We start from the raw sequence: 27106 nt of genomic DNA, 5'->3' as shown, positions 1-27106 counted from the left end.
GGGAATAGAATGGATTTCTGGTTAAACATAGCCGTTGTTGACAGGAGAGAGTACATCAAGTGCATTTAGAAGCTTTTTATTGCATTGCACGCTGTTAGGCAAACAACCAGATAATAAAACCATGTGATGATGGAAAGTCATTTTAAAAAATACGTTATATGATCTATTCCCCGTCATGAGAAGGAGAAATCTAAAGACTTATTATTTAGGATTAAAGGTTTTCGAGCTGCTTCCATACATCAGCAATATAAGTAGGTTGAGACTTGCAACAGGCTTTGTCGTCTTGACAACATATGTGGTTGTTTACAAGCTTCTTCAAACAGGGTGTACTGCAGCACAACAGGCGAAATATTAAGTCGGAGGCTGGGGTTACAAAAATTCACATCGGTGTGAAGGGTTCATTCGCGAGTCTGGCGCACATTTGAATGCCTCTGCGAACTCAGCAACATGCATCAGTGCCATATCGCACTGCCCGTCGTCTACTCCTGGAGGCCTTGTAGTCCTCTTGCAGCGCACGTAGCAAGCTGCGACGAAAAAGAGTTGCTCTGGAGTCAGGAACTCGAGGCCCCGAACCCGCACGTCTGCCGCAGAGTCGCGCATCCGGTACGCGTACAGCGCAGTCTTCAGAGAGAGGGGCTCCAGGTACTTAACAAAGGAGGTCTCGTCGATCACCTGCAAACAACACAATTCAAGTCTGCAGCTTAGACGACGTTTTCTACGACGTTTCATTTTAGCGAACTGGAAGGTCAGAAATTAACGACCTAAATTGCACGCATAAAGAGAACTCCTCATATTTATGGAAAAACAATGCATATTAAGATGCGATATTGGCTTCAGATGAAAGTTAAAATCTACAATATTAACTTCGTGTTTGCCGACAAAACAACAGAGGAGCGGAGACGTAGAAGAAGCTTAGCGTCTGCGTACCGACGCACCCGACTGATATAACTCCCGTTAGAGTATCATTAAGCAATTCTCTCGGCTTCGCTGCTTACAAACACACGCCGGCCTGCCACTGTTGCCCGTGCTAATGACGCAAGAAGGCGGCGCACAGCAGCCAGAAGTAGCAGCGGCCATTTGGCATCGCCACCGCGATCCGTGGACCTGTTCTGGGAAGGGGGGGAAAACGTAAATGGCTGACCAATTACCAGCGGCTAAACAAGTGGAAGCGCTGAGATGTCACCATTAAGCTGGCAGATGCGGGTTATTTTGGGATGGTACTGAAGTAGTTTGAGAACCATGAACTGTTTTTAACCAACTGCCACTGCTTTATGGAAATGATCTCAGAATACTTTGGGGGCCGGAGCTGCAAAAATGAAGTACCCTGAGCAGACCTGACTACAGCGAGCACAATTGTGTATGATGAAATGCGCACAGTATAAACTAAGAAGTTACTAAATCTCTGTAAAGTGGTGCATCCAAGCAAATAGAAGGGATGCAGAGGTGGTAGCTTGGCTATGACATCGCAGATGATGTTTATTATTCTCTTAATCAGCAAACACACCGTAGACACATATACAGACTAAATTGTAAAGCACTACCGGCCGCACATTTGAAGCTTTTAAATTGCGCCGTATCACGCAGAAAATAGACGGACTACCAAATGTCATCACTTTCACTAGCGTGAGTACACCAGTCTTTCCGATGTCCTTCCTCATTTTACACTCGATGTAACCTCCAGAGATGAAGGTTTTATGCACCGCAATAAAGCCCCGTATATGCTAGCTCTTCTCTGCAAGCAGCTCCAGCGCAGCGCTTTTTTGAAGGTGTTCGGCTTAGCACTCCTGCCTGTGAATCTAGCAACGATCTCAACGGCACTGCTTGAATTGATCATACTTACGCAAGAAACAGTTCCCTCATAGCTCTATCCACGGCCGGTTTACGATGAGCACTTCGACCCCTCTTACGATCTTACGAGGACAAGTACCCAGAGCGCAATCGTGACTCGCCATTTTGCTTGCTACTATTGGGTATGATCGGAGTCATCACAAGATTTTTCCGCCGCTGTGGCTGAAATTCTCACTACCGACGGCAATGGCCGAAACATCGACCGACTTTCAATTTGGAGTTCATGACCTGGCCTGAATTTCTACTTCCATGGCGCTTCTACTGCGCACCATCCCAGGCTGACTACCCAGCATCTCATCGCAGCCTCACTCCTCCAACTCGACGTTCTGAGCGCTCATCTCAGCGATATCGCACACCGCTACCGTTAAAACTGCTGTGTGCAGTCGATGGAGGTGCGATCGTAATTTCAGCATTTGCAATTGACCTGCCCATCGCTATATCAAAGAACCGCCCAGAGGTAATAGATGTTATTTGTTTCATAGCCGGAAACTGGTGACACAGTGTCGGTGATGAGGTTAGCTTTAAGGATCGTCTAGGTCGCCATGTGATGTTCAGCTGGAATTGTTCTGTGGAATTCCGTGGCATACGGAGATAATCGTTAGCGTCGATGGAAAGTTTCGTAAATGCAGTGAACGCTGGCCATGTGCTGAGAACTAATTTACAGTGCCTCCTCGCGCTGTGCACATTATCATGGCCATTTAAATTTTACAGCAGTGTGCGGCAACCCTGGACTTCACGCACTGGAAGAATTCTGTAAGTTTACTGTCTATGCTTTATACCGCACTGTTTTCCGTCGACGGCGACGTAATCGTTGCAGCACTATCTGTTTACGGTGTTGCCTCCAGCGTGGCTTGCAATGCCTTCAATGCTCTGCGCTGTGCGGAAGTGCGCAGACTAGACTGTACTGCAGCTTTACTGATCCAATCTAATGGTCAAGGTTGACGCCACTATTTGGGCCGTTATCATTCAAACGAACGCTCCGTGTTACCGTGTCGTGTGCATCTTGTAGGCTATGAAGTAAACCTTGTTATGACAATCAGGGAATTGGGCGATAGCTGAGAGGAGCGGCGTCAGGGACTATCTGTGGAAGACTGAAGCTGCCAACTATGTTAGAAAACCGCACTGAAAAAGCTTAGGGGCTTTTGGTCCGTTGCTTTTGCATTCGGCGCTATGTCCATAAGTCAGGTGACTTTACTTTCAAGTGAACTCTTGAATGCGATTCGGCGTTTCGCCTGCTCAAGTATCTGCTACCATCGGGACAAAAACCGCGTTATTTCGTCCCAGTAGCACTGACTGAACTGCACATTGATGCCAGCGGAATCGAGATGAGAGATATGTTAATGCAGCATCATGATGATAATCTTGTCGCTTACGCAAGTGGGTCTGGGAGCAACTACCAGCTTATTTACACTCTGACTAATACAGACTTTCTCGTTGCCTTTTTTGTGTAAAACAATTCGGCTTTTAATTCATGGTCCTGTTTTAGTCGTCATTCGCCATCATTTATTTTGATGGCTTTTAAATCGGAGCATATTTTGCAGTCGACAGCCACGTTGGGAATGACGCGTTCAGCATTTCAACTTCAATATTTTTTGCAAAATTGGTCTCCAACACGCGGACGCCGATAGCCTGCCGTCCTCTTTGTCGTTCCTGAAAGCCTAATTTTGTTCTACATATAATTCAAGATGATGTCATGTTTGGGCGATGAAGATACGAAAATAAGAGTCCGAGGAAGCTCCGAAGGCTTTTCAGAGCGCGTGGAGTTTCGGAGTCTCTTACAGCAGCTACCTGATACCATCCTCCTCCTGATACCCGGCTGATACCATCCTTGTTAATGAGGAAGCCAAGAAGTAATATTTGTCTGTCTCCGAAATGGCAGTTCTTTGAGTTGAATATGAGTCCTGATGTGACGATGCACTCAGGAACAATATGGAGCCTCTCTATGTGCTCTTGGAAGTAACACATGCATATTTCCCATTTTAACCATCGGAGAATAGTGTCCGTTAATCGCTAGAACCTCGCGGGAGCGTTGCATAATCCGAACGGCACCACGCCAAATTCGTACAAATCATCTGTTGTTAAGAAAGAAGTATTCTCATGGTAGGATGGACGCGGAGAAATTTGCCAGTAGCCATATTGCAAATCAATGGAGAAAAAATATGTCGCGGATGTCAAGCAATAGAACGCGTCATCAATACGAGGTAACGGTTTTACATCTTTTGTTTGCTACCACATTTAAACGACGGTAGTCTAATCAGAGTCATCAAGAGCTTTCTCTTTCGCACCAGGATCAGAGGTGCGGCCCATGGACTGGAACATTCTCGGACGATCACTTTGTGGAGCATTTTGTGGACCTGTTCTTGGATTATCTTGCGCTTCATCGAGATACTCTGTGAGGGTTTTGGCGAATAGGGGTGCGTTTTTCTCTCTGTTAGTTTTGTACAGCAGTCGAGAGGCTAAGAAATGGCTACCCTATATATTAGGGGCAAAGTCGAACATTTCGGCATAAATTGTCAAAATATCTTGAAACGTACGACGATCCCTGGACGGCAGCGATTTGTTGACAATGCGCTCGAGCTCAGTATAATATTGCGACTTTTCTTTCGCGGATTCCCTGCAAGCAGAAATAGTTTGAACGGTTTGGATCACATCGTCCTCAAATCTCGCGAATGGTAATGCATAACGAAGACGAATAGGATCTACTGACACGTTCACAGTCCAGATGTGTGCGCGCCCATCCACTGTGTTCACGACCTGGCGCGTGGCACCAAAATATTTTTTTGCTCCGTTCGGGACATCTGGCTCGGTTAATTTGAGTGTTTTCCCACTAAATGTTCCGATAATTTTACGGGCACGAATGTTGCTGTCATCGCTGACAGCAATACATCTTCCTTTAGGGAGAGAATTCCTGCATGACACTTGGATATGTTCTCCACTAATGCGGGTGTAATGTTAGGCTTCAAAAAATTACACCGGCACTGGAGTCTTGGTTTGCACCACGCTCGCACAATAAGTTAACACCCAAGTTCACGTCATGCGCGGTAGGCCTCAATGCAACTAATTCTGTTCTGTAGCACTTGTCTCCAAACTCAACTGAAACCGAGCAGATGCCAGTCGGAACTGAAGCTTCACCCAAACTTCACAAAACATACTCTTTTTGTCCCACACCAACATAACTTTCTGTCGTAGGCGGTTCTTAAATGAAAGGCTCGTAACTGATACAGCGGCATCCAGTGTCAACCAAAGCATCCGTTTCAACACTGTTCACACACACTGACGCTTTGGTTTTTAGCATGACGACAGGCAGAGGCATTCGGGAAATTGACCGTCGGGCGACCTTACCTTCATCGGCCGCACCACCTAGATTCTCAGGGGAGGAGAAACGAAGCGACGACGTGGGAATGGTGAACAGCCTTGTCTCTGCGGCGAGGGAGTGATAGTGCTATCGCACACATGGGACGTATTGCGTTCACCGTATTTGGTGAAGAAGGCTGGTAGAAGGTAACGGGTGATTGCGGTCACTGTGCGTCATTCCTGAAGCGTGGTACTTGTTATACTGGGGGTCGAGAAATTTGACGACGTGGGAAAAGGTGGGAGCTGTGTCCGCTGCCCCCATAGCCGTAATATGTCGGTGGCTGGCAGCTCTAGTAGCTGACAGCAGGATCCCTTGGAGATCGAGACGAGGTGACAAACGCGTGACGAGGCGCTTTACGACGCACTTCATCCGGATGGGATAGAAGCTGCTGGAAATAAGGATGGACGTCGACTCTTGGGTCCGCTCAATACCGTAATTGTAAAATGGTTCGTTGTTATTTGGTGCAGGCGATGGCGTACGCTGCTTCCATGATGGAAAGGACCTCGACGTCTGGTAGTAAGGTAGATCAAAATTTGTACGTTGCCGCTGAGTATCCAACTCTTCGCGTACAATCCTCCTGATTATATAAGCGATTTCTTCCGCATCCGGGATGTGAATACTGGCAACTGTTGTCACATTGGAAAGGCGGCGGAATTTAGGTGCTTACCGTCGTGCTTTGAACGCCTCAAATGCATGGCACTGCTTGATGACACCTTGAACCGTAGCAAGGGTACCTCGTGAAATACGCAAATTATACACGTCCTCAGAAATCCCCTTGAGAAGGTGCCCTTCCTTGTCAGCTTCTAACAGCTGTCTGTTCACGATGCGACGAAGTTTCAATACTTCCTCGATGTATCTTGTGCATGCCTCACCGAGCAGTTGGGCGCTCTGGGAAAGTTGATGCCCAGCACGTTCCTTCTTCGCAAGGGTATCTTCAAAGGACTTAATGAACTTTTCAACTGACCTGCTCCAGGTCGTTAGGATTTCCTCGTGGTTTTCAAACCAAGTCAGAGCCGTACCAGCAAGGAAGAAACCAACGTCGTACAGGCGGGCGTAGAGTTCCAGCGGTTGTACTTGATGTACAGCCTTTATCAAAAGTTTACAGCCCAGGGGGTCTACTTCTGAGCGATACTATGTGGCTCGTAATGCATTGCAAGGTTTCCATACTTGCTGAAGGCAAGAAAATTTCTCGTCCTACCCTCTCCAATTGCTAGGACTTCCACGATTATTACAGAAGTCATATTATACGGCTTGAAAGCAAACCCTCTGGGATGTAAACTTTTGATAAAGGCTGTACCTTTCGTAATGTCAGAGACATTCTTCAACGTCATTTTCGGGCTCACCATAAAACTTCCGCGGCTCCCGTTGATGATACAAGGTCGTCTCGTCTTCAGCTCGGGTTTCCTGAGCCCTGCGTCTCTTGGGTGGTAGCCATTGGAAGGAACCCTTGAGGCGATAAAGGTAGCAAACCTGCTATCTGGCGGCTGCGATGGGGTACTGGCGAATCCAGGACTTTTTACCGAGCGCTTAGCAACAAATGTAGCGGGTGCAATGGCTTTTATACAGATGAAGGCTTGACGAATGAAAGCTGGTCGAAAGCGGCTCAGAGCCCAGGTCAGTATGAGTGCGTGTCACTCTGCTTCCTACATTTCCCCAGTAAGCCGCTCCGCGCGTAATAATATTACTGCTAACTCCTCTATGTACTTGGGCCTAAGTGGTTTCCTTCATTCTTTCTTGAAAGCTAGACTAATAAGAACTTTTACAGCCGTTTGGTCAGTACCGCTCAAACCCATAACTGCCACAACCCGCGCGATACTAAGGTACGCGCACAGTACAAAGCGTCCTTCCTGATAACATAGAGAATTTCCGTGTTTACGTTAACCTCGCTTAAAAGTGAACGCATCCATGGCCCACAAACAATTTCGTTCTGCAAAATCTGCCGATTCTTCTTTTTGAATGTAAGCCCAGGCCCCACTTCCAGGGTGCCTGCCTGGTTCTACTATTGACATCGCTCATCTGCACAATATACATCCCTCTTACATTAGTTACTGCTGATTGAAGGTCACCTTCGAACCTTCGTAATGACTCGTCACTAAGATTGATGTATGTGCGGGGACCTGAAAAACCCGCATTTTGGACCTAAAACCCGCATTTTGGACCTCTTGTTTGCACAGCTATTGCGGAGGCCCGCCCGATGTGCCGAGAGCTCAGTGGCCTAAGACATTTGCGGGTGGGCCTCAAGCAAACTACTGTATACTGTACCATAGTGTACATATTTCTTTTATTTCTACCTACCCTTTTCTTTCTCCCTGTCGCTCACCTCTTTGATTTCCTCTACCTTTTCCTCGCTATCCCTTTATTTCCGCCGCCCCAGTTCAGGTGCTTCAGATATCAGATAGCAGATACCGGGGCTGGCAAACATCTTTTCTCTCCTTTTGTATATACAATAAATAACCACTACCATCACCACTACCTCTTGTTCAGCAGAAGCATGATAACTGCTAAGTCCAAAGTCAAGAATTTCTATGGTATTTTATGTTCAGAAATATTCATCCCAAGTTGTCGCTTGTCTGCAGAATCATGACAGACATCTTAGCATGTGAGTATCCTTTTCCGCTGTATAGTTTCATTTGATGTCCTAACCTAAGCTCTATGGGATCTCATTTAGTACCTTCTATATTATCGAGTATTTGAGCTGGTTACACACAATATGGCAAGGTTCTAAGTGTACACGTTTCCAGAGTAAGTGTCCAATGGCAGCCTGTCAGGATTTAAAAGTAGAACCGTTTGGACAAGAAGCGTCTGCTGGAAGAACTGCTGCTGGGCGCTTGGCAGGAAGGGGAAGAGTGTCCAGGCAGTGCGGGCTGTTTGCCGTTTTTTTGCTCCACTCTGGCGCTTGTAAAGCAAGGTGCCAGATTTTAATCATTCCGGCTAACTTCTCTGCCTTTCCTGTTAATAAATCCATCTATCAGAGGTTCGCAGCTCCCTTTTCTGCATCACTCGTGTGGCCTTATGCACACGGGGTTGATGCTATAGCGACGCGCGTGCCAGCGCTGGCCGTGCGCCAAGAGCTGGCAGCGCCGGTACGAGAGAAGGAGAGGCTCTCAATGTTTGCCTCGGCCGACTCTGCTCCTCCAGCTACTCGGTAATAATATTGAGGCGGCCCCCGCCGCTTCAGGCGTTCCGGCCTGCAGTCACCGGCGGGTGGTTCACCAACTTTGAGGCTGTGATGCTTTCGAACAGCAATACCATCCAGCCTTTTAAACACGCAGTCCCTCAGCGGTATCCTCCCCTCCCGAAGGTCTCTGCAGCTCCTCTGCCATTCTACCGGCCGTACAACAAGCTGCGCGCAACAGTCCTGCAGCACTTCAGCACTTCAGCGCATTCTACTACCCGCTTCCGCCGCCGCTCCTCCAGCTACTCGGGAATAAATGTTGACGCGGTCGCTCCTGATCGCCGACCTTCCCAATGCTTCGATGAGTAAATAAATAAATGATATAATACAAAATAAATATACCGTAATCACGCTAGTAACGAAGTTCGTGCCGAACACAAATACGAATTCACTATTTGTGTTATAATCGGCTGAGTTAGTAAGCCATCCATTTTTCTTCATGAAAGTGAGATTGCGTGCCTGCATCCTACGTAGCAACACGTGTTTGTTCTTGTTTTCTTTTTTTCATATATTGTGTTCCCTCTTTGAATGAACTTTCAGTTGTGAGTCCGAGCTCGTCTTGTGTTTCCTTGCTGTGGTGTTCGTCTTTTCCGCTGTTTTTCTGTCCAATATGTTCCACCAACTCGCCCGTTTGGCTATAGTGTTGGGCTATGTTAGGTAGAGAAAGAGTATGCGGCAGCAAAGGCACATAATCTCGTATTTATTCGCATATTTGTTCATGCCTCTGAGCAGGTCGGACCCCAATTTAGCGGAATATATAGAAATGATAATTTCAGTTATGTCAATAGTCGAACAATTTGCAAGCTCCAGTAGGTATTAACTGAGGACGACCGTTACGGCGCATACACATGTCAAAGCATAGGAGTAGCTACTTGAAACTAGTCACCGGATAAGGCGAAACTGCGCACCCAGCATATAGTCAATTGTTCCCCTGAAATGCGAAGAAGCACGCCAGACGTAAAGCCGTTAGTTCTGTGCTATTAACGTTCGGACTACTGAACATCAACACCACCGTCAAAAGATAGCCAACTGTGCGCTATCTGTGAACCTTCCTTCTCCGAGCGCCTAGCATGATACATTGGGTAAACAAAGAACCTCAATCGGAGAATCGGACAGCACAAATATGGCTTGCGGTCAAAAGACATCCAATGTAGCATCCTCACCGAGCATTTTGAGCGCGCCGACTGCCAAATCGCATTCGAAGAAGTGAATATGTTGGACGTATCACCTCACCAAGACGCATAATCCTCACAAACGCGACCGTGAACAGGGTCCCGGAATTCTACTATCCGCATACGTGAAGGGCTCCTCCACGGGGCAGCAAGGGGAAAGCGAAGGCAGAGCTCTGCTGATGCTTAGCCTTTTCTAGGTCGTTCCTCAAGAAGAGACCCAGTTGGTTTCCAGACGAAGGGTTGTTCCCGAACTATTTGTCAACATATAATTTTTTGTTTACCTATATGGCCGCACTTCTGGTCGAAACATGCCCTGACTACGTACGGCAAACTGGCGCTTAGTTTCTCGACTCCATGGAAAAGCGGCCTCCGCGACCGGAATTCAATTCCGCATTCTTGGGTGCAGAAGTCGAGCGCGCTAACCGCTGCGGGGCGATGTCGAATGCTAATGGCAATGATCAGCTCGAGGTGCGATGGAATATTGGCGTATGGCGCCATTGCCGGTGAAGAGGCGCTGTCGCATGCTTTGGTCGGCGTCGATAGCTAACGTGCATTTCGGTGACAACAATCCAGCTCGCTGTGGAAGAATATTCTGTAGGTTCTGCTTGAACAATGAAGATTCATCATGTAATACCGAGAATTGCCATTAAGGTGCAGGTGTCATGATAGGCCGCGTGGATAAATGACTGGGAGAAGTTTCACTTTAACTGCGAGGGCTCTGAAGCGCACGCTCACCACGGCGACGGTCCAGAGCAACCGAGTGTCTATATTTGTAATTGCGTTATCTCACAGCCTTTCCGGCGACATTTGCAACAAGGAAGTCTTCACTCAATAACAAAGGAAACAATCGCCGCAATGTTAAGACGGGGAGGCAACGACATCTGCAAAATGTGCAAACAAACCAAACTTTTTCATAGGTATAAATAGCTACACAACTTTATTATACGTAGCGGTCTCATTCTAGGTCTCACTTTGATGTGTTATTCTGCTATTCCTCGGACACAAAGGCGATCTCCAAGTCACAATTGTGGCTGCGTTACATTTGGTGCGTACTGTAACTCGTTAGTTAGCTGTTTCTTTGTGAAATGTGAATATTAGTCACTGCATGCGTATGTAAATATTTTTTTCGACTTAGTACCCACAACGAAAGTAACGTTTCTATTTATTGATCCTCATATACAGAATATTGAAGCGTATTACTCAAACATTCCTTCCAGCATCCAGTCGCACAAAAAGAAAACTGCGTATATGACCGATTATCAACACCAGAATTTCAAATACCTCATACCCGGAAGCCTATGACGTGGTGAAAGGTTTTAAGACAATAATTTTTGCTCAGTATGTGAAACTCGTAGGCGGCTGACGTGTCCTTCAAATTACAGAGGTGGAATCCCTCCCGCAGATTCACTAACAGCAAAACGAAGTATGTTTGTAGTCTTCTATCTAAGCATAATATTCGGCTTTGATCTCACCTTATTGGACGTTGCGTTCTCCATACATTTAGCTTGGTCGATGAAGGCTTTTCTCGATGTCTTGGGCAAGAAGTATGCCGAGTAAAACATCTGGCTTAGTGCTTCCGCCACGCGACTGCCGATCCCGGCATAGTTGAGAGTGCGCAAGGCTCCGTGATCGAAATACGGGAAGCTGAAGGCGTACGGCAAGAGGGAAATGTCTATTTCTTCTGTTTCGGTGTGGAGCATGTACAGGCCCAGCTCGTGAATCACCCTGGATACACGCTCGGAGGACGGTTTCAGGAATCGAGTTGCGAGTAGCCAGTTGGCCACCAGCGAATCTCCCATGTCCATTATGCCTTTCTGTCGGACATGCTTGGCTTCTGCATTTCGGGAACGAAAAGAGCGTCAAGCACCATATCCGCTGCTCGTGATCTATCGCATCTGCTTGGCAATACGTGGAACAGGCAAGCATGGGATATCTAGCGTCTTGAATTTGGAGTAACCAAACTAAGCCTGGCAGTCTCTTATGATGTACAGGGTCATCAACTTCTAGCTATAACACGGTCACTGCTTTCAAAGCAACATTGCGCCCGACGTAGGCATATATCGATGCAAAGCGATGCGAGCACAGAAGGACCCGGGCGTGTTGCTTCACATGGCCTGCCACTAAGCTATATTGCTTGGCCGAGTCGGATGCAATGACGCTTTGAAAGCAGTGACCGTGTTCTAGCTAGAAGTGGACGAGGCTGTACTTTGTAAGTGAAAAACTCGGGAGATCACCTGGTGAGCAACTGGAATGCCATATACCTAAGAGGGCGCGTAAGTGCACAATAAGGAAAATGTGCTGTATGTACGCTCGTAAATAAATTGACACACAGGATGACACACAGGCAGCCGTTTTATTGATAAACGGAAGGGGCGGAATTGTTATGGACACTCTTGTGGTGCTGGCATGACGTGATGGCTGGAATTTTTTTCATAAACACTCATAATCCGCGGCATGAATGTCATGTGTTGACTTCCGGAGTGAAAAAAAAAGAAGCAGAAAAAGATACCATTTCGCATTCCCTGGGTATTTAAATACCTAAGTACGTAGTGAGTGAGAATACTTCCTCCAGCCAAGCTGTGTGCTGGCCGTCTTCACGCGAGACACCAATGAAGCCGGCATACGGAAAGGGTGAAAAAAGAGTCAACTTTCCTCGAGTGCCCGCTAGTTTCTTTTGGAGAGCGCTTATTACTGTACAGTCAAAAACGGAATCTGTAGTTGCACTATGGCGCGGCGGAATGCGCGTCCTGCAGGTAGCTTCTCACTCAGCACCATGTGTGTACCGAGGCGTGAAATTCCCTTCCCTGTTAGTACTGGGCGTCGTACGAACTACAAAACCTACTCGCAGCCGCGGCCGCCCAGAGCACGGCCGTCTGTGCAGTCTCTGCAGCCCGCCCGCGACACGGAGCAGGAAAAGGAGAATGAGGAGGAGGGGCGAACAGTCTTGTACAGACGCACGCAAAGGCGGCACTCTTCGCCAGGGAGGTTTCTCATTTCTGCTTTTTTTTTTTTTGTTCTCCAGTTGAGAAAGAGGCTGGTTGGAAACGTGTTTTTTATCGGTGCTTTGGAAAGCAAAATATTATGATTAACTCATAGACTTGTCACTGCGCGCCATTTCAGGTCCTTAAAAACGATCGCCGCGAACATGGTTTTCAAAGACCGCTTGTTGGCCATGAAGCATCGGTAGCTATTTCTCCTTTTGCTTTTTCAAAATACTAGTTAGAATAGCTACCCAGGTTTGTTGCAGGTTGTTATTTCTCATGCTTTGAATTACATTTTTGTTTTATTTTTATTTTGTTTTTGTATCACATGATTGCTCGCTTCTACGTCTCAAAATAGTGCAATAAAGAACATGAAGAAACGCTTATTGCTGTGCATAATATTTTCTACTTCGGGCCGGGACTATGTATATTTTAAGCTTTATATAGAGCTTGAACGCCAATGGCTGTGGGTCCAGGCAAAGGCATTCATCTGCTAATCCCCAGGTCATGAGCCGATTCCGATTGAGGTAGCTGCAGACTGGTTTGCTATTGCTAAGTAGACATTGGCCGTCAAACTCTGTTGACTCTGTTGACGAGCACTAGGTATGGTTTGCGTCTTTTCATTGGTACCATTACAAGAATATATGATAAGATTGAAGCGTAAAGCTTAATGTTAATCCTAATTACTAAACATGACAAGTTAGGACCTTCGTCTTAGCACAGCCGTACGTGATATAAGCTAAGCTACGATATATGACTTCAAAGTATAGTGCACATTTCAACTTTCAATTTCAAATAATTCGTTAGCGGTAAATGATTATGACGCGAAGTTTCCCAGTGCATTTGTTCTTAGCACAAGCTATCCAATGATATACGACTTGTTTTTATTACATGCATTTTAATTCTATTCACATTTACCTATTAGCAATATCTATTCAGAGCCGAGAATTATTTCTACTGCATATATACTCGAAATAAGCTACATACGACTCGATGAAGTCGCATAAAGTCCAAAGTTTAACAATAGTTATTTAATTCACTATGTTTAATTAAGACTTGCAATCTTCGGCACTATTATACTTATTATAAGCTATGCAACTGTAATACTAGCTTTGCTATGGCTTTACTCAAATGTTTGGCATTAAGGTTGGGCTTCGACTTGAGCACTGACGAGAGCTAAATGGGCCGTGCTCTGAGATCATCGATATCTTTAAGAATGTGGTACATATTGATTCGGAGACGTCCAGGATGGCTGACATGATAGCTCCCAACATTGCATCAGAACATGAAAACCCTTTAAACACTTGAAACACACTGGCAACGCCGGCTAACAGCGCTCCCAAGCGCTTGATAGACCGCTTCTTCCCTTCTCAAGATGGCCGCTGCAGGCTTCACCCTAGCCAATTGGCGGGTATAGGAAACTTCCACTTCAGCGCAATACTGTTCTGTCGTTTCGCAGGAGTCTGCTCGGCCAGTTCATCTCAGAGGCCCGCGCGTCTACGGATTTTCTCTGTATTATTTTCATTCGGTCCGACTCATTCTTCTATGCGGAGTACTCCATGGACTTCGGTAATAGATGCTGTTATCACTGAACCGCCACAATCTAACCATCCTGTACATAAGAAATGGCAAACCTACTGAAAATGGCGCAAAATCGTGGAACAAATGCACTGTAAGGACTGCGAAAAAATCCCAAGTTTTCCTCGTCGCACCCTTCTCTGAAGCGTGACTGAGAATTGACCACCGCAGTTCCACCGCTGAGAATCCCTCTTTGCCATCGGGGGGGAGCATGCACGCCGATAAGAATTCACCGGATTTTGCTCCGGCTTCGTATACTCTACGAAGCTGCACACCCGATTACCGGTTGAGGAGGCCGATAGGAAAATAAGTATTTCTGAGCGGAAACCACTATGAGAAAGGCAGAGAACACTTTATCCGAAGCGTTTTGCTTCCGCCGCTTAGTTGGCTGCGAGTAATGATCCGAGGCAAGCCAAGCCCTCCATGAACTAGGAGTTGGGCAGGGGTGCTGTAGACCAATATTATCGTTTCGTTATTACCGGTTGAGGAGGCCGAATGGAAAATAAGTATTTCTGAGCGGAAACCACTATGAGAAAGGCAGAGAACACTTTATCCGAAGCGTTTTGCTTCCGCCGCTTAGTTGGCTGCGAGTAATGATCCGAGGCAAGCCAAGCCCTCCATGAACTAGGGGTTGGGCAGGGGTGCTGTAGACCTATATTATCGTTTCGTTATTACCGGTTGAGGAGGCCGAAAGGAAAATAAGTATTTCTGAGCGGAAACCACTATGAGAAAGGCAGAGAACACTTTATCCGAAGCGTTTTGCTTCCGCCGCTTAGTTGGCTGCGAGTAATGAACCGAGGCAAGCCAAGCCCTCCAGGAACTAGGGGTTGGGCAGGGGTGCTGTAGACCTATATTATCGTTTCGTTATAATAGCCGTCTTGTGGGCATCGATGTTGGAAAGCTTAGTACCACGATTTCTACAAAATTAGTGTGCAACGAGTTTCAAAGAAAGTGTGAGGTAGTTTCAAATGATTCTGCGGGTCACGGACCAAAAAAATGATAGCTGAGTCGGAACATGGTGGTGTTGGTGGGGTTAACATTTATTAGTTATATAAATGAAATTAAAGGTAACAAATGCAAAGCAAAGGGCCTCAAATATTGTGTCAAAAGACTCGTCGTTTTCCGCTGTTCACATTGCTATCAAAGTTGGCTAACAGCGTTTATTTCAGATATAACGAATGAGTATACTGGGTATATCGAATATAGAATACCGCATGTGATCGGGATATAAACAAAGTTAGTTACAGCATTGCTAGATCATGTAGTTTGTATAAGAACGAAAAAAAAAACCAAGTAGAGTTCTACAGCTAACACTCGATAACCGATCGCTGTCTCGGCTCATTTTTTGGAATAATTTTGGCTTTACATGCCTGATACGACGCCGTAGTTCTCTCCTCCTGGCTCCTGGAAATAATGCAGTGTGAGCGCTGTGGAGTTCCAATCGTCCACCACGGTCAGGTTCTCATTATAGTGCGTCCAGCTTTGAAGGTGCCGATGGAGGGCGTGACGAACATCTAGGATCAGCGCACGGGCTTCTGGTCGAAATTTATTAGGTAGAGTGGCATCGCTGAACCTGAAATCGTAAACCATGTATTAGCCAAATCTAATGATGTAATAAAAAATATAAACGCACTGAAAGCAGACCGAAGATTTTGTTTCATTGAATTGTGATATCGTGGTGCTATGCAGATGTAGACAAGGCTTTCGGCGGGATAGGGGTTCATTCATGGCGGCTAAACAAGATACAAGTACAGATAGCAACTGAAAATAATGATGTGAGTGAATTAAGAAAGGGCATGCTGCCAAGAACATCGCCGGGATGAAGGATTTAGATGACACAAGCAAATCTTAAACGTAATGCACAGAACGCAGTGGTGTCGCGACTGTACAAACTACAATTTTTTCGTGCGGTAAGCGAAATATACTCTAATTAGTGTGGTTCAAGTTGGAAGCTTGGATATCGCTCATTACGTGTGACGAATAAATTGGTGCAAAAATAACTACCTCATGACCGAGCTGCCATTATATCGCAAGTCGTTTTTGCTGCGTGCGCCAAGGAACACCAAAATTCAAGTGACGCGATACCGGCAGTGTTGCTCCCACTTATTCTTTTCCTGTTTGTCTCTCGTATTATTCCTCCTCGGCCTGCTAAGAGAGTTGATAAGTGTGGTTTCAAACCAGTGAGCTCTGGAGTTCATTAGGAGGGAGCCATAGTTGCTGGTAAACATGCCTGGACACTCTGCGGGCTTATTTGTGTAGGAACAATGCTCTCTGTTGCAGGAAACACCAATACACGTTTAGATTGGCCTGCTTTGATTGATTTCACTGTTCCAGCAACGCAGAAGTTACTCTCACTTAAGCGAAGGCTTTATTTGTTAGAAAACATAAATTGGAATACAGGTGTCTTTATTTTGCATGTACACTGTCTGCGTCGAGAGCTAATACATACCGTAGTGCGCGAATCCTTCTCAGGCTACGGTAGGCATAGAGTTTCTTACCCTAACTAGAAGGAAAGCTGAGGGCGCTGCACTTCAGCCACCATGGGCGCGCTAAGGATCATGGGCCGGTGTGCTAATTGTTGCTGGACAGTCGGTTTTTCTCGGATGCATAGAGTGGCGTTACTATAAAGTTTTTTTTTCATCATCGTCATCATCATTATCTCGAGGTTCGTATATAGACCGAAAAAGCCATAGTAGCGAAGGCGGAAAAGCAGACGTCTCCAATAAAAGGTTTCTGTTTCCCAAAATGGCACTAAGATCTCCCTTAAGTAATTGCACAACCATAAATATTTCCAAAACGTTTTGTTCCTTTTAAAGCGTGCCTATTAAGTGCGAAATATTGGTAATGTGCTGCTCAAAACTAAGTCAATAGGAGAAAGAGCCATCGTTTATATTGGATAAATATCACACTGACATGCTGTTTCTCCCTCTTTTTGCAATTTATAGTCACAATATTCAATCTTAGGACACTATTTATGGTAGAACAACGTTTATCTTTGCATTAGTTTTGGCCAAAAGTTGTAGTTTTGCACTCGGTAGCTCTCCGGCCCATGATGCTTTGAGCGCCCATGGCGGCTGAACTGGCCGTCCGGAAACTCCATGTAAACTCCCAAAGATGGCAGCAGAGCTTTCCCTCTAGGTAAGAGTAAAAAACTCTAATGATGGTAGGTTGTCGTGCATCTTGGTACAGCTGCAGCTGCCTTTTTGTGTATCGGTCAATAGCTTAAATCTAAAGGTTGGAAAGCATTTTATCTAAAATTTCTTATCATGACATGCACCTTTTTTGCCATTTAAAAGTCGGTATATGCTGAACGCTAAACAATAAACCAAGGAACACAATCCTCTTCATCAGTTTTTAAACTAGCTAACCTAAACATTCATTCAAACATATTACGATCACACTCAGGTTCTTTTTTTTTTCTATAAAGCAGTAGGGCATGTCATCACGAGAAGTTGCGTTGGAAATGCTATCTCGTTCATAGAACCATGAACAGACACTGCTGAGCCCTGAGTAAAATAAAAAGAAAAACAGATAAAATGTTATTTCATTTCGTTTCTCTTCTGTTATTAATGGCTCCAACGATTTACATATGTGGCCAAGAAATATTAGAAAAATATGATTACTTAGCGTACCTTTTCCACCGCTCGCATTTTCATTTGCCATCTCAAATCACGTACCCTTCTTTGTACTCATTTTGTGTGGTTAGAGATCTCTGATACCTATCTAAACCTTGTTTCATTTGAGGATTGTACAGAAATCTACGGCAGTTATGTCTTGTGGTCCCTCACAGAAATGGCCCATAGAATGAAAATGAAACATATTTTACTATACTGGCTCGCCCGAATAGTACTCTTATGGCGTTAACTGTATCATCTTCCGGAAGAATAATTGCATCCCTAAAAAAATCACGTATGTCGCTAAACCGGATTTTGTCGCTCCTGTATTTTCCGGTATAAACCACACCTGTTGGGATCCGTTCTGTACAAAGTTTAAACATAAGGTTTATACGGACCGAGATAATTTTAGATCCGGATAGTGCAATTCGGTAGCAGCATATTCCGGATAGGCAATATCCGAAATTGATCCCAATCAGATGTACTGGCTCGGTTTGGAGCTGATACCAGCGTTTTCGCCAGTTTCACGTGCGTCCTGCGGCTTACCCAATATGTCGACTTAGTTTGACTGCCGTTGAACTGCACTGTCTGGATATTTTAATTCACAAAACCTTCTGATTTGCTTCCTGCAATAGCGGAAACCACACTCGCGAAATCCAGGGTTCCATTTGTCTAGTCGTCGCGGCAGAGGCTCGGAGTCGGCTATTTGGGTTTGAAAATATTAAATGTTTTTCTCAAAAGCGCACATGTTTCAAAGCAGGCGTGAAGCCACCTGTTTCTTGCCCCGCTAACGACCGCTTCGTTCTGCTTGCCAGCTCTGTTTTATTAGGGAACCAGCGAAACGCTTCTGGATTGCGCCTATTTAAGTGGAATGGCATGCTGACACGAAAAGAAGTGATCGAGATGGTCTCACGGACAAATATTGCATTGTCCCAATGCATAAAAGTACAATAAAACTCGAATACCGCAGTCAAGTGAACATCTGAATGGCTTCCTACTTGGGCGCAAGAGCGCTCAAATTCTCGGACATTGCCGTCCCCTGGGGCAGCAGTCGCGAACTGTATCCGAAGCTCTCCCATAGCGTTATCGATATGTTTTATGACAAGAAGCATTGAAGGTCTCTTCCTTTACTGATATGTACGTCTCCACTGTCCAACTTAAGTTGCACTATCGACGGGAGTAACTTCAAGAAATGACAGATACAGAGCTTCTCCAGGCGGCCAAAGCTGCAACCTCCATTTCACTCTGAAGGTGTGGTGACTGCGATGTGTACATATGGCTACCTGCGAACTTTGCGTATGATGCTGCATTGTGATCGGTGGGTTCTTTCTCGTTGTAACATACTTGGGCTGAATAGGCTTTTAGATATAATAAACTTAAAACTGATCTTGCTTTGAGTTCTTTCTGGAAGCCCATCTCTTTCATTCTGTACGTGAGAAAAAGACCTCCGCCACAGCATGCATCGTTCTCGGCAATACGTTTTCTCAGCTCATCATCATACATGCAGGATGACAGCCGAAAAGACGGCAGTGCAAAAAGCGTGTCTGGTACGCAAAATATGTAGTAAATTGCTTCACCCACCCTAGATTGAATAAGATATGAGCTCTCTGAGACAAGAAATTACCAAGAAAACAAAGCAATCATGCTAGGGGTGGTTGTCCACATTTCCAGTATCGCTCACTTCTTTTTGCCTAAAGAGAAGTCTGTTTCAGGGCGATCTTAGTCTCATCGTTATTCCTGCAGTGGTCCTTCATACTCACGATCCAAACCCTGCAGCAGAAAGTAGTCTATTATGTCAGTACCCCTTTACTGCTCTTGGATTCTCAAACGCCACCAAGCTCAATAAACAATGTTCACAATTTTTGAAACTAGGAGGTTTTTTACTTTGATATTACGCGATATCTCGTAACCCTGAGAAGAAAATTATAAAAGATGTATTTTGCATTGAAATGCGCAGCAGACTTCGCTGCGAGACACGTAATTTCTGATGGCTCCACGGCGCAATCTCGAAAAGTGGAAATGCAGCATCAGGCTGCCTACTAGAGATCACAGGCGTGAGCTAACGCTGCAGTGTGGGACCAGAACTAAACGTGCGCAGTGTACACGGTGTACACTATAGGGCGTACCTGTGAAGCAGGGCGTCTCCGGTGACGAGAAAAGTTTTGCTGAAGCAGAATACTCTATGGCCGTGCCTCATTTTCTCTTCAGTGCCGTAGAAGTTGAGAAGCAGCTCCTGATCAGCAAACCACGCTGCAACCTGAACAGTGTACCAGGAGAGCAGGAGGTGCATTTCTTCCTCACCGTGCTTCTTCCACAGCCTCATGAACATGTCCACGAAATAAGCTGTATCAGTGAAGAATGCGACATCTTCATCCTCGGGTTTCAACACTCCGTAGTCTAGTAGGGCTTCATTCCATCGCTCGTGTGTGAGGTTTGGGACTAAGCCGTAAACATAGGAATAATTAATCATCACTATGGGATGTACGAGCTTCTTATTCCAAAGCACATTCCACATGTTTTGGTCAACATTTTGTGTTTCTTCAAACGTCACCAAATGGCTATGTGCTGCTCCGAGGCTGCGTGCCGGTATGAAACTTCTTTTTAGGAAATTGAAATAACGTTGTCTGCTAGCAGTCGCACCAAGTTGCTCGTCTGACTTCCTACCTAATATGTAAAACTCGGGTGATGGTCGCAGGAGCACGCCTCTTTTTCGTCCATAAGCGAACACAACTAAACTAATGATGCCACTCCATTTAAGTTTGATCGACACATGTAGGAGGGTCCTGAGGACATCCGGATGGCGTGGCTTGGCGGGCCACACGACGTTCGCCTCTTGCAGCAGCCGTACGACGCTCCGCAGGTCGCTGCACTCTCCCTTGCGAATGCACTCGCAACTCATATAGAACGCTGCGGCGCTTTGCAACATGCTCTGCCCACTCTTTGGTACATCCATGTCTCTAACAGTGCGGTACATTCGAGTGAGTGAGGCCAAGAGAGCGTCGTCATTCACGCTGGCCTCGTAGCGACTGTTCCAGCCATCGCAGACGTAATGCGTGAAGCTGTCGCAAGGATTGACTGACGAGTTGATGGATTCCCGCAGTCGCCTCGAGTAGGCGTCGCACGCCAGGGTGCCGCAAGTCGTGTAATGATGTTTCTGGGGGCGTGGTCCAAATGCCCAAAGCGCTGTCAGGATGAAGGCTAGCAAAAGGCTGGAAACCCCGACGCAGCCTTTTACCACCACGCGCTTCTCGGTGACAGGGCTCTGCAAGAATGTTTCGCATGAGGATCTATTAGGGCACCACAACACCGTACTCATGTATTTGGCAGTCTGGTACACGTGCTATCCGTGGTAAGCGTTAATAGAGCAAGCACCGTTATTTGTCGCCATAGGCAGCCAAATCAGAAAATATTAATCCGGCGAAAATTATTATGGGCGTTTATGCATGGCTTGAACCTTGTGATAGAGCGAAAGCTGAGTGTTGCAGCGATAGCCTATTATAATTTTTATTTAAATTAGATTTTGAGGAAAGGAAGGAGCGTTATACTTTTGAGTGGACTCCGCCGAATTGTGCACATGTACACCTAACCAGATCAAGATTCATATTTTTTTTTGTATATTGTATATTGGTATATAAGAAAAGTGCAGTATCTGTCTTAGACATTCAGGGTTGTTCAAAATAAAAGCTTTCGTAATGCTCACTGCTCAAAAATTATGTTTTGGGGATAGGAAGGAGCCTTATACTTTTTAGTGGACGCCACGGAATTATGTATCCCTACACCTAATCATGTTTTCATATCTTTTGTATATTCTGCATTGGTTTATAAGAAAATAAGTGTGCAGTACATGTACTTGATCTTCAAGGTTTCTCGAGGTAACATCGCACAAACCAGGGCTGCCTCTTCGTTTTTAAAGGACCACTGTCCAGGATATAACTTAAGCAAATGAGCCTAATGCTTCGATCAGGTACCGGCGATAGTCTGTTCAAAATGCTACAGCAATGCGGGCGCCGCAAAGCAGCAAAAATGCAAATCAAAGCTCTCTTATCCTCCCTTTCGGGAAACCAGCTTCCCCGTTCTCTATGAGCAGCAAGGCTGACGTCGGAGTAGCGAAGACATCCTTTTGTCCGTATCGCTGACTGACGTATGAAAGATGGGCGTACACGGCTAATAGTGTGCGCCGCTCGCTGCCCGCTTTTCCCTCGCCACGGCCGGACTGAATGCAATGAATGTCGCGGCGCGCGCTCCCTAGCCCATTTCATTTTCCCGAACGCAGTCTACGCCCCACCTCCCACCAAACGCGGAGGAGGAAGGGAAATTTAGCTTGCGGAGGCTACGACCGGGCAGGAGAGGGAAAAACGTTTGCGAGGGAACGGGAGAAGAAAAACACAATCGAATCGGGTGATCGCGGTTGCTGTAACTGTGTTATTAGTTACTCTATTCAAAAACATTTTTTCGGCCTTGCGTTCTGAGGACACGCCTCACAGTCACGGGGGAAGAAAATATTTTTGACCGGAGGGAGGATAGTGGCCCTTTCAGGCGAAAGCCTTTTAGCCCTCATAGTTGTCAACAGGAGATATCGGCAGAGGCTGTCACGCTTTTGAGAGCGAGAGTTAAAATTAAATTTATAAACATTGCCTCGCGCGGGAATCGAACCTCCATCCCTTGGATCCCCAGCCGAGCGCTTTACCCCTGCGTCACATCCCGGACCGTGAAGAGGAAAAGAAAAACTGATTGATTTGGGACATGACCGTGAAACGGTCTTCATAATTGTCCTCGTACCGCGAGGATGATAGCGGGATTCCACGAGTGAGAGAATCTGCGATTTTCCTTTCCTGTAAACGAATTGTAGAACGCCGGTGAATTTTTACGTGTTCAATGAAATGCTGGTTGTGTTCGACAAGGGGCGCGCGATATACCGTCAAGACAAGCCATGACGTCACCAGTCGATTCGTGCATACAGGAAGCTGACCCCGCCAGGCGTCCGATCCAGGCGTCCGTATTGCGCCGGTCACTTTCAGATTCCGCGAACGCCGTACCACACAGCAAACAGAAGCAGACCCACATGTCTAGGAGGCGTTACTATAGCAGGCATCAATGGCGCTTGAAATTGATTTACAGGGTAGAAAAGGTACACGTGCTAGCCGTGATAGACGTTAATATAGCAAGCAGTATTATCTGTCGCGATTCTCCCCAGACGCATGTATCACGCCGTAAAAAAAAAGAGGAAGGTGGGAGTGAAAGAGAGAAATATAGAGATGCCGCAGTGGAAGGCTGCGATCCACCGCGCTATAATGGCTTTCACCGCATCGCAAACTAATGGTCCTAAGTGCCCTATATAATTTTGTAGCCTAAAGTTCCACTACGTGGGTCAGAGCAGAGCCGCATGAGTGTGCGCCGCTCGTTATGCGCATGCGCGAGAGCCGCCAAATTCGAAGTGACTAACCAGAAGTCTCATGCCTAATCAGCATTTAATCGATGCTAAAAAAAATCAATAAATAAACCATGTCTTCCAAAGGGAAATCGAACCTCCAGTCCTTGGATCTCCAGCCCAGCGCTTCACCACAGCGCCATGACACGGATCGTGAAACGCTCTTCATAATTCCCCTTGTCTACAGTGAGAATGATATCGGGATTCAGCGAATGACAGGTACTGCGCCTTTCCTTTTCTGTAGACGAGTTATAGAACTCCGGTGAACTTTAATGCAATCAATGAAATGCAGGTTGTGTTCGACAAGACGCTTTCCCAAAGCGGCAGCGAGAGAGGCCCGGAACACTGAATCTTCCGAGAACGAGAACTCCTAGCGAAAAGACGCCACCAGGAAGGGAGGAAGGTGTGAGTGGAAGTGGAAAGAGCGGTGTAATCATGGTGGAAATTGGTAGCACGGCAAAATCGCTGCATCGCGGCCAATTAAGCTTTAGCTTAAAAAAAAACAAAAAAAAACTTCCATCAACCCGTGCCCCGCCGGGGTGATGCAATGGTAAGACGCCCGACTAATGTGCCGGAGTTTTCGGGTTCGAACCAGACCACGGCGGCTGCGTTTCGATGGAGGCGAAACGAAGAGGCGTCCGTGTGCTGTGCGATGTCAGCACACGTTAAAGATCCCCAGGTGGTCGAAATTACTCCGTAGCCCTCCACCGCGGCTCCCCTTTCTCTCTTTCCACTTTCACTCCCACGTTCCTCCATTTTCTTACGGCGCAGTTCTGGTGTCCGCAGAGCAAGTGTGACATATACTGCGCCTTTGCCTTCCTGTGAACCAATTAATATTAATATTATTATTTCAACAACCCCGTCTCGGTGCGACTGGACCGGCAAAAATGGCGAGCGGCATTGCAGCAGTAGCGATTCCGTCGTCCTCTTCTTTGCATCATCTCTATAGCGTGCTCGAGAGATATCACAACTGACATGAGAACGATGGAACATTCGTACCGTACCTGTGCATGTGGTGAAAAATTTCCTGAAGTTTAATTCTTCTAAACCTAGTAACCGGGCGGAACCACCGTTATTGTTGAGGGCGATTCCTCATCTGTTCAATGCCGCAGCTAGGCGAGCCACAGCTGCTGAGTGATCTGAAGCAGCCTACCGCCTACGCGACAGAGTAATCGCTTACAGCCGCCGTAGACGGCACTCCGGGGCTCTCATCTATTGTGAAACTGTGCGCGAACATCGCTCTGTCTCCTTTTTCAGCGGACGGTGAGTGACGTGGTTGGTCACGTTACTAGAGCAGGATAGGCGGTGACCAGAAGAGCGGCGGCAGCTGCGGGGAATCGCGTTATAAGGCTTCACGACACACCTCTGGCGAATCCCCACTTGATCGTCAAATTATTTCCGTATGTTACCTTGCCGAACATGGCGTAGTGAAGCTTCTTGCAAAAAAAGAAAACACAATGAAAAGACGGCCGTGGGATCGCAACAGCGGCGACGCCGCTCGATATTCTGGTAGTTCCAAATGCGTTGCATTGAGAGCGCCAAATAACGTGCCTGTGGATTGTTTCGGGCACATTTGGTGTCTCGATCACAGATGCCATCTGTAGATGTCACTGCAGCGCATTTTCGTTTTAATTGCCTCCATTTTCTCTGCACTGCGCTTTCCGCCGCACGAACTAAATCACTTGTGATCCCGACGGTACGTCTAGACTCGTGCGCGTTATCCCGCCAGCCTCGGGGATGAAATTCGAACAGCTCAGGAAGGACGATTTTGTGAGTGTAGACCTGTGTAGACTACACCTAACATTGATGTTCAAGTTTTAACACTAAGCCCTAAGCTAGTATCATTATACCATGGTACAAAAGAGGTTGCCTTTTGTTTGGGTCAATATTACGGCTCGTCTTCCAAGAACTTTAGCGCATGCCATATTGTTGCTCACGAGAATCTATCGAAGTCGGTGGACAGTGCTTACCGTAATTCGAAATCCAGGCGTCTTCTTTCCCTGTTTGGGTTGCTCCATGACAGGCTGCGTCCGAACGCTGAGAGCCCTTGCGTTCGGGTCTTCTCCAGGACTGCTTGCTTGGACAGCTCCAGCTGCTTGGACGCCAGTCTGAATTCCAGTCGCATTGCGTATGATGCGAGTCGCGTGCTCCTGTCCCTTGTCAGTGCACTGGGGCTGCTCAACTGAAGCGGGGGTACGGACCCTAGGTACGCCGCTTGGTGCAGTGCTTAAGTCGTCCCTTGCTGCAAGGAGCTGTGCTTGGCTGCCATCCGAATTTGGCAGCTTGGTACACTCAGTTTGTGCGAGAATGAGTGGTTGGAATGCACTCGCAGCCCCGTCTCGGCGGTCAGGAGTTTGTAAATGTGATAGCGTCGGATGCGCGTTGTCCCTACCAGGAACATCTGCTGCTTCTTTGCTAGTCTTCTCGTGTGGACCCGCTTCACTAGAAGTGGGTTGGCGAGCGTCCGGGCCTTCTTGGGGTCCTGTATCGGTGCGATGATCAGCAGGTCCGCACCTTTTTTTCGGCTTTTTCGAGAATTCCTGGGAGACTCCTTTTCTTTTTCTGATTCCTTCGCGAGTTTAGGGGACCTCTTCGACTTTTTAGAGGCCTCGGAGGTCTTCGACGCCTTCGTGACGTCTTTTTCCGCCTCGTCGAGGTTCATGGTCGGTGCTTGTGAAAGCCTCGTTCTTCTTCGTCTCGTGAGAGTGCGTCACGTGCACAGGCTTTCTCTTCCTTGGTAGCCAAGAAAAAGATGCAAAATACAAATACGAACATTGTGTGAAAAAGGTGTGTTTATTCTGGCTGCTGATTTCCTTCTATGCTATATTTCCTTCTATGATTATTTTCTATGCTATATTTATAGAGCACGTAGACGGACCACAAACAGCCATGTAATACGCAGGCCAGTTTTTAACTTAAAATTCTTCACGCATGATATTGCGAAATCATTTCTCCCCTGTGCACGCAGTGGCGTCACCGTTGTTACTATGGCAACTCCTTATGTGTTCAGACATACCAGCAGATGCAGTGGTGCCGTCTACATTGAACGTTTATAACGTCAGACGCTGGAACCATGACTATCTTGACCATGAATCATAGTCAGTTATGTACGAGCCCTAAAAAAGCGTTGAGGGATGCCTCAGCTCGCAAGCCGAGCCAACGCTTCGACAAGGGGACTTTTTTTTTTTTTTTTTCGAAGCGTTTGCCACAAGGCATAAGTTGAGAAAGGGGGAATGGGATGCAGGAGATAGAAAGTTAAAAGAAGGAGTGTAGTCCAGTTGTGCTTATGAATTCGAGAAGGTTGGCAGTATAGCGATTGTCCATTGTCCATTTGTCATAATCACTATCGCGAATCCACCGCAGGCCCACCTTCATGATTATCCGTTGCCTGATGTGCGTTGTTGATGGACACGTCCACAACAAGTGGCGCACATCGCAGACGTCAGGTGGAGTGTCACAGTGAGGGCACCTGTCAGTCACTGGTAGGTCTTTTTCCCGCCATCGATGTGGAACAGATGGGGTCAGAGCCGCCCCTGCCCGGATCCGGCGCACTGTCACCTCCTCCTGCCGAGTAAGACTACGGGGGAGAGGGTGCGAACACGGAGGAATGAGAGCGCGTGTTCGGTGGCGCAGAACTTGCGAATCGGAAACGTGGGACAGGAACGGATCTGGGGGAAGAGGGGAAGGTGGTGGATCGTCTGATGTGTTTATATGCGTCATAGCATCTGCTTGTATGTTATGGGGATCGCGAGCATGGCCGCGAATCCAGTGTATGCGAATAGGACATGGGTACTTTGAACACAGCAAATGTATGGACTGTGTTATTTGGAATGTGCGTCGAACGGCCTTAAGCTGTTTAAGGGCAGTGAGAGAGTCTGTGTAAAGATGAACTGCATTGAATGTAGGAACTGGTGGGAGGGAATGTATAGCATTGTAAATTGCTTGGAGTTCCAGT

At 46.6% G+C, this 27106-nt stretch overlaps 1 protein-coding gene across 1 annotated transcript; it reads right to left on the bottom strand.

The window, feature by feature from the left end:
• Window positions 1–369: 369 nt before the first annotated feature.
• On the bottom strand, window positions 370–25813 carry LOC146178937 (endothelin-converting enzyme 2-like). The gene is made up of 6 exons (XM_084580074.1): window positions 25544–25813; window positions 25122–25433; window positions 19850–20985; window positions 15480–15682; window positions 11023–11384; window positions 370–672 (listed from the first exon to the last, which is right to left on the bottom strand). The coding sequence occupies exons 1-6, from the start codon at window positions 25811–25813 to the stop codon at window positions 370–372; spliced, it is 2586 nt and encodes an 861-aa protein (XP_084436200.1).
• Window positions 25814–27106: the final 1293 nt, after the last annotated feature.

This window comes from Amblyomma maculatum, chromosome 9 (genome assembly GCF_055883805.1).
Source record: "Amblyomma maculatum isolate TAMU_Amacu chromosome 9, ASM5588380v1, whole genome shotgun sequence".
Taxonomy (NCBI): Eukaryota; Metazoa; Arthropoda; class Arachnida; order Ixodida; family Ixodidae; genus Amblyomma; species Amblyomma maculatum.
Note: the sequence above shows the minus strand (reverse complement) of the source record. Positions and strands in the feature narration are given on the sequence as shown.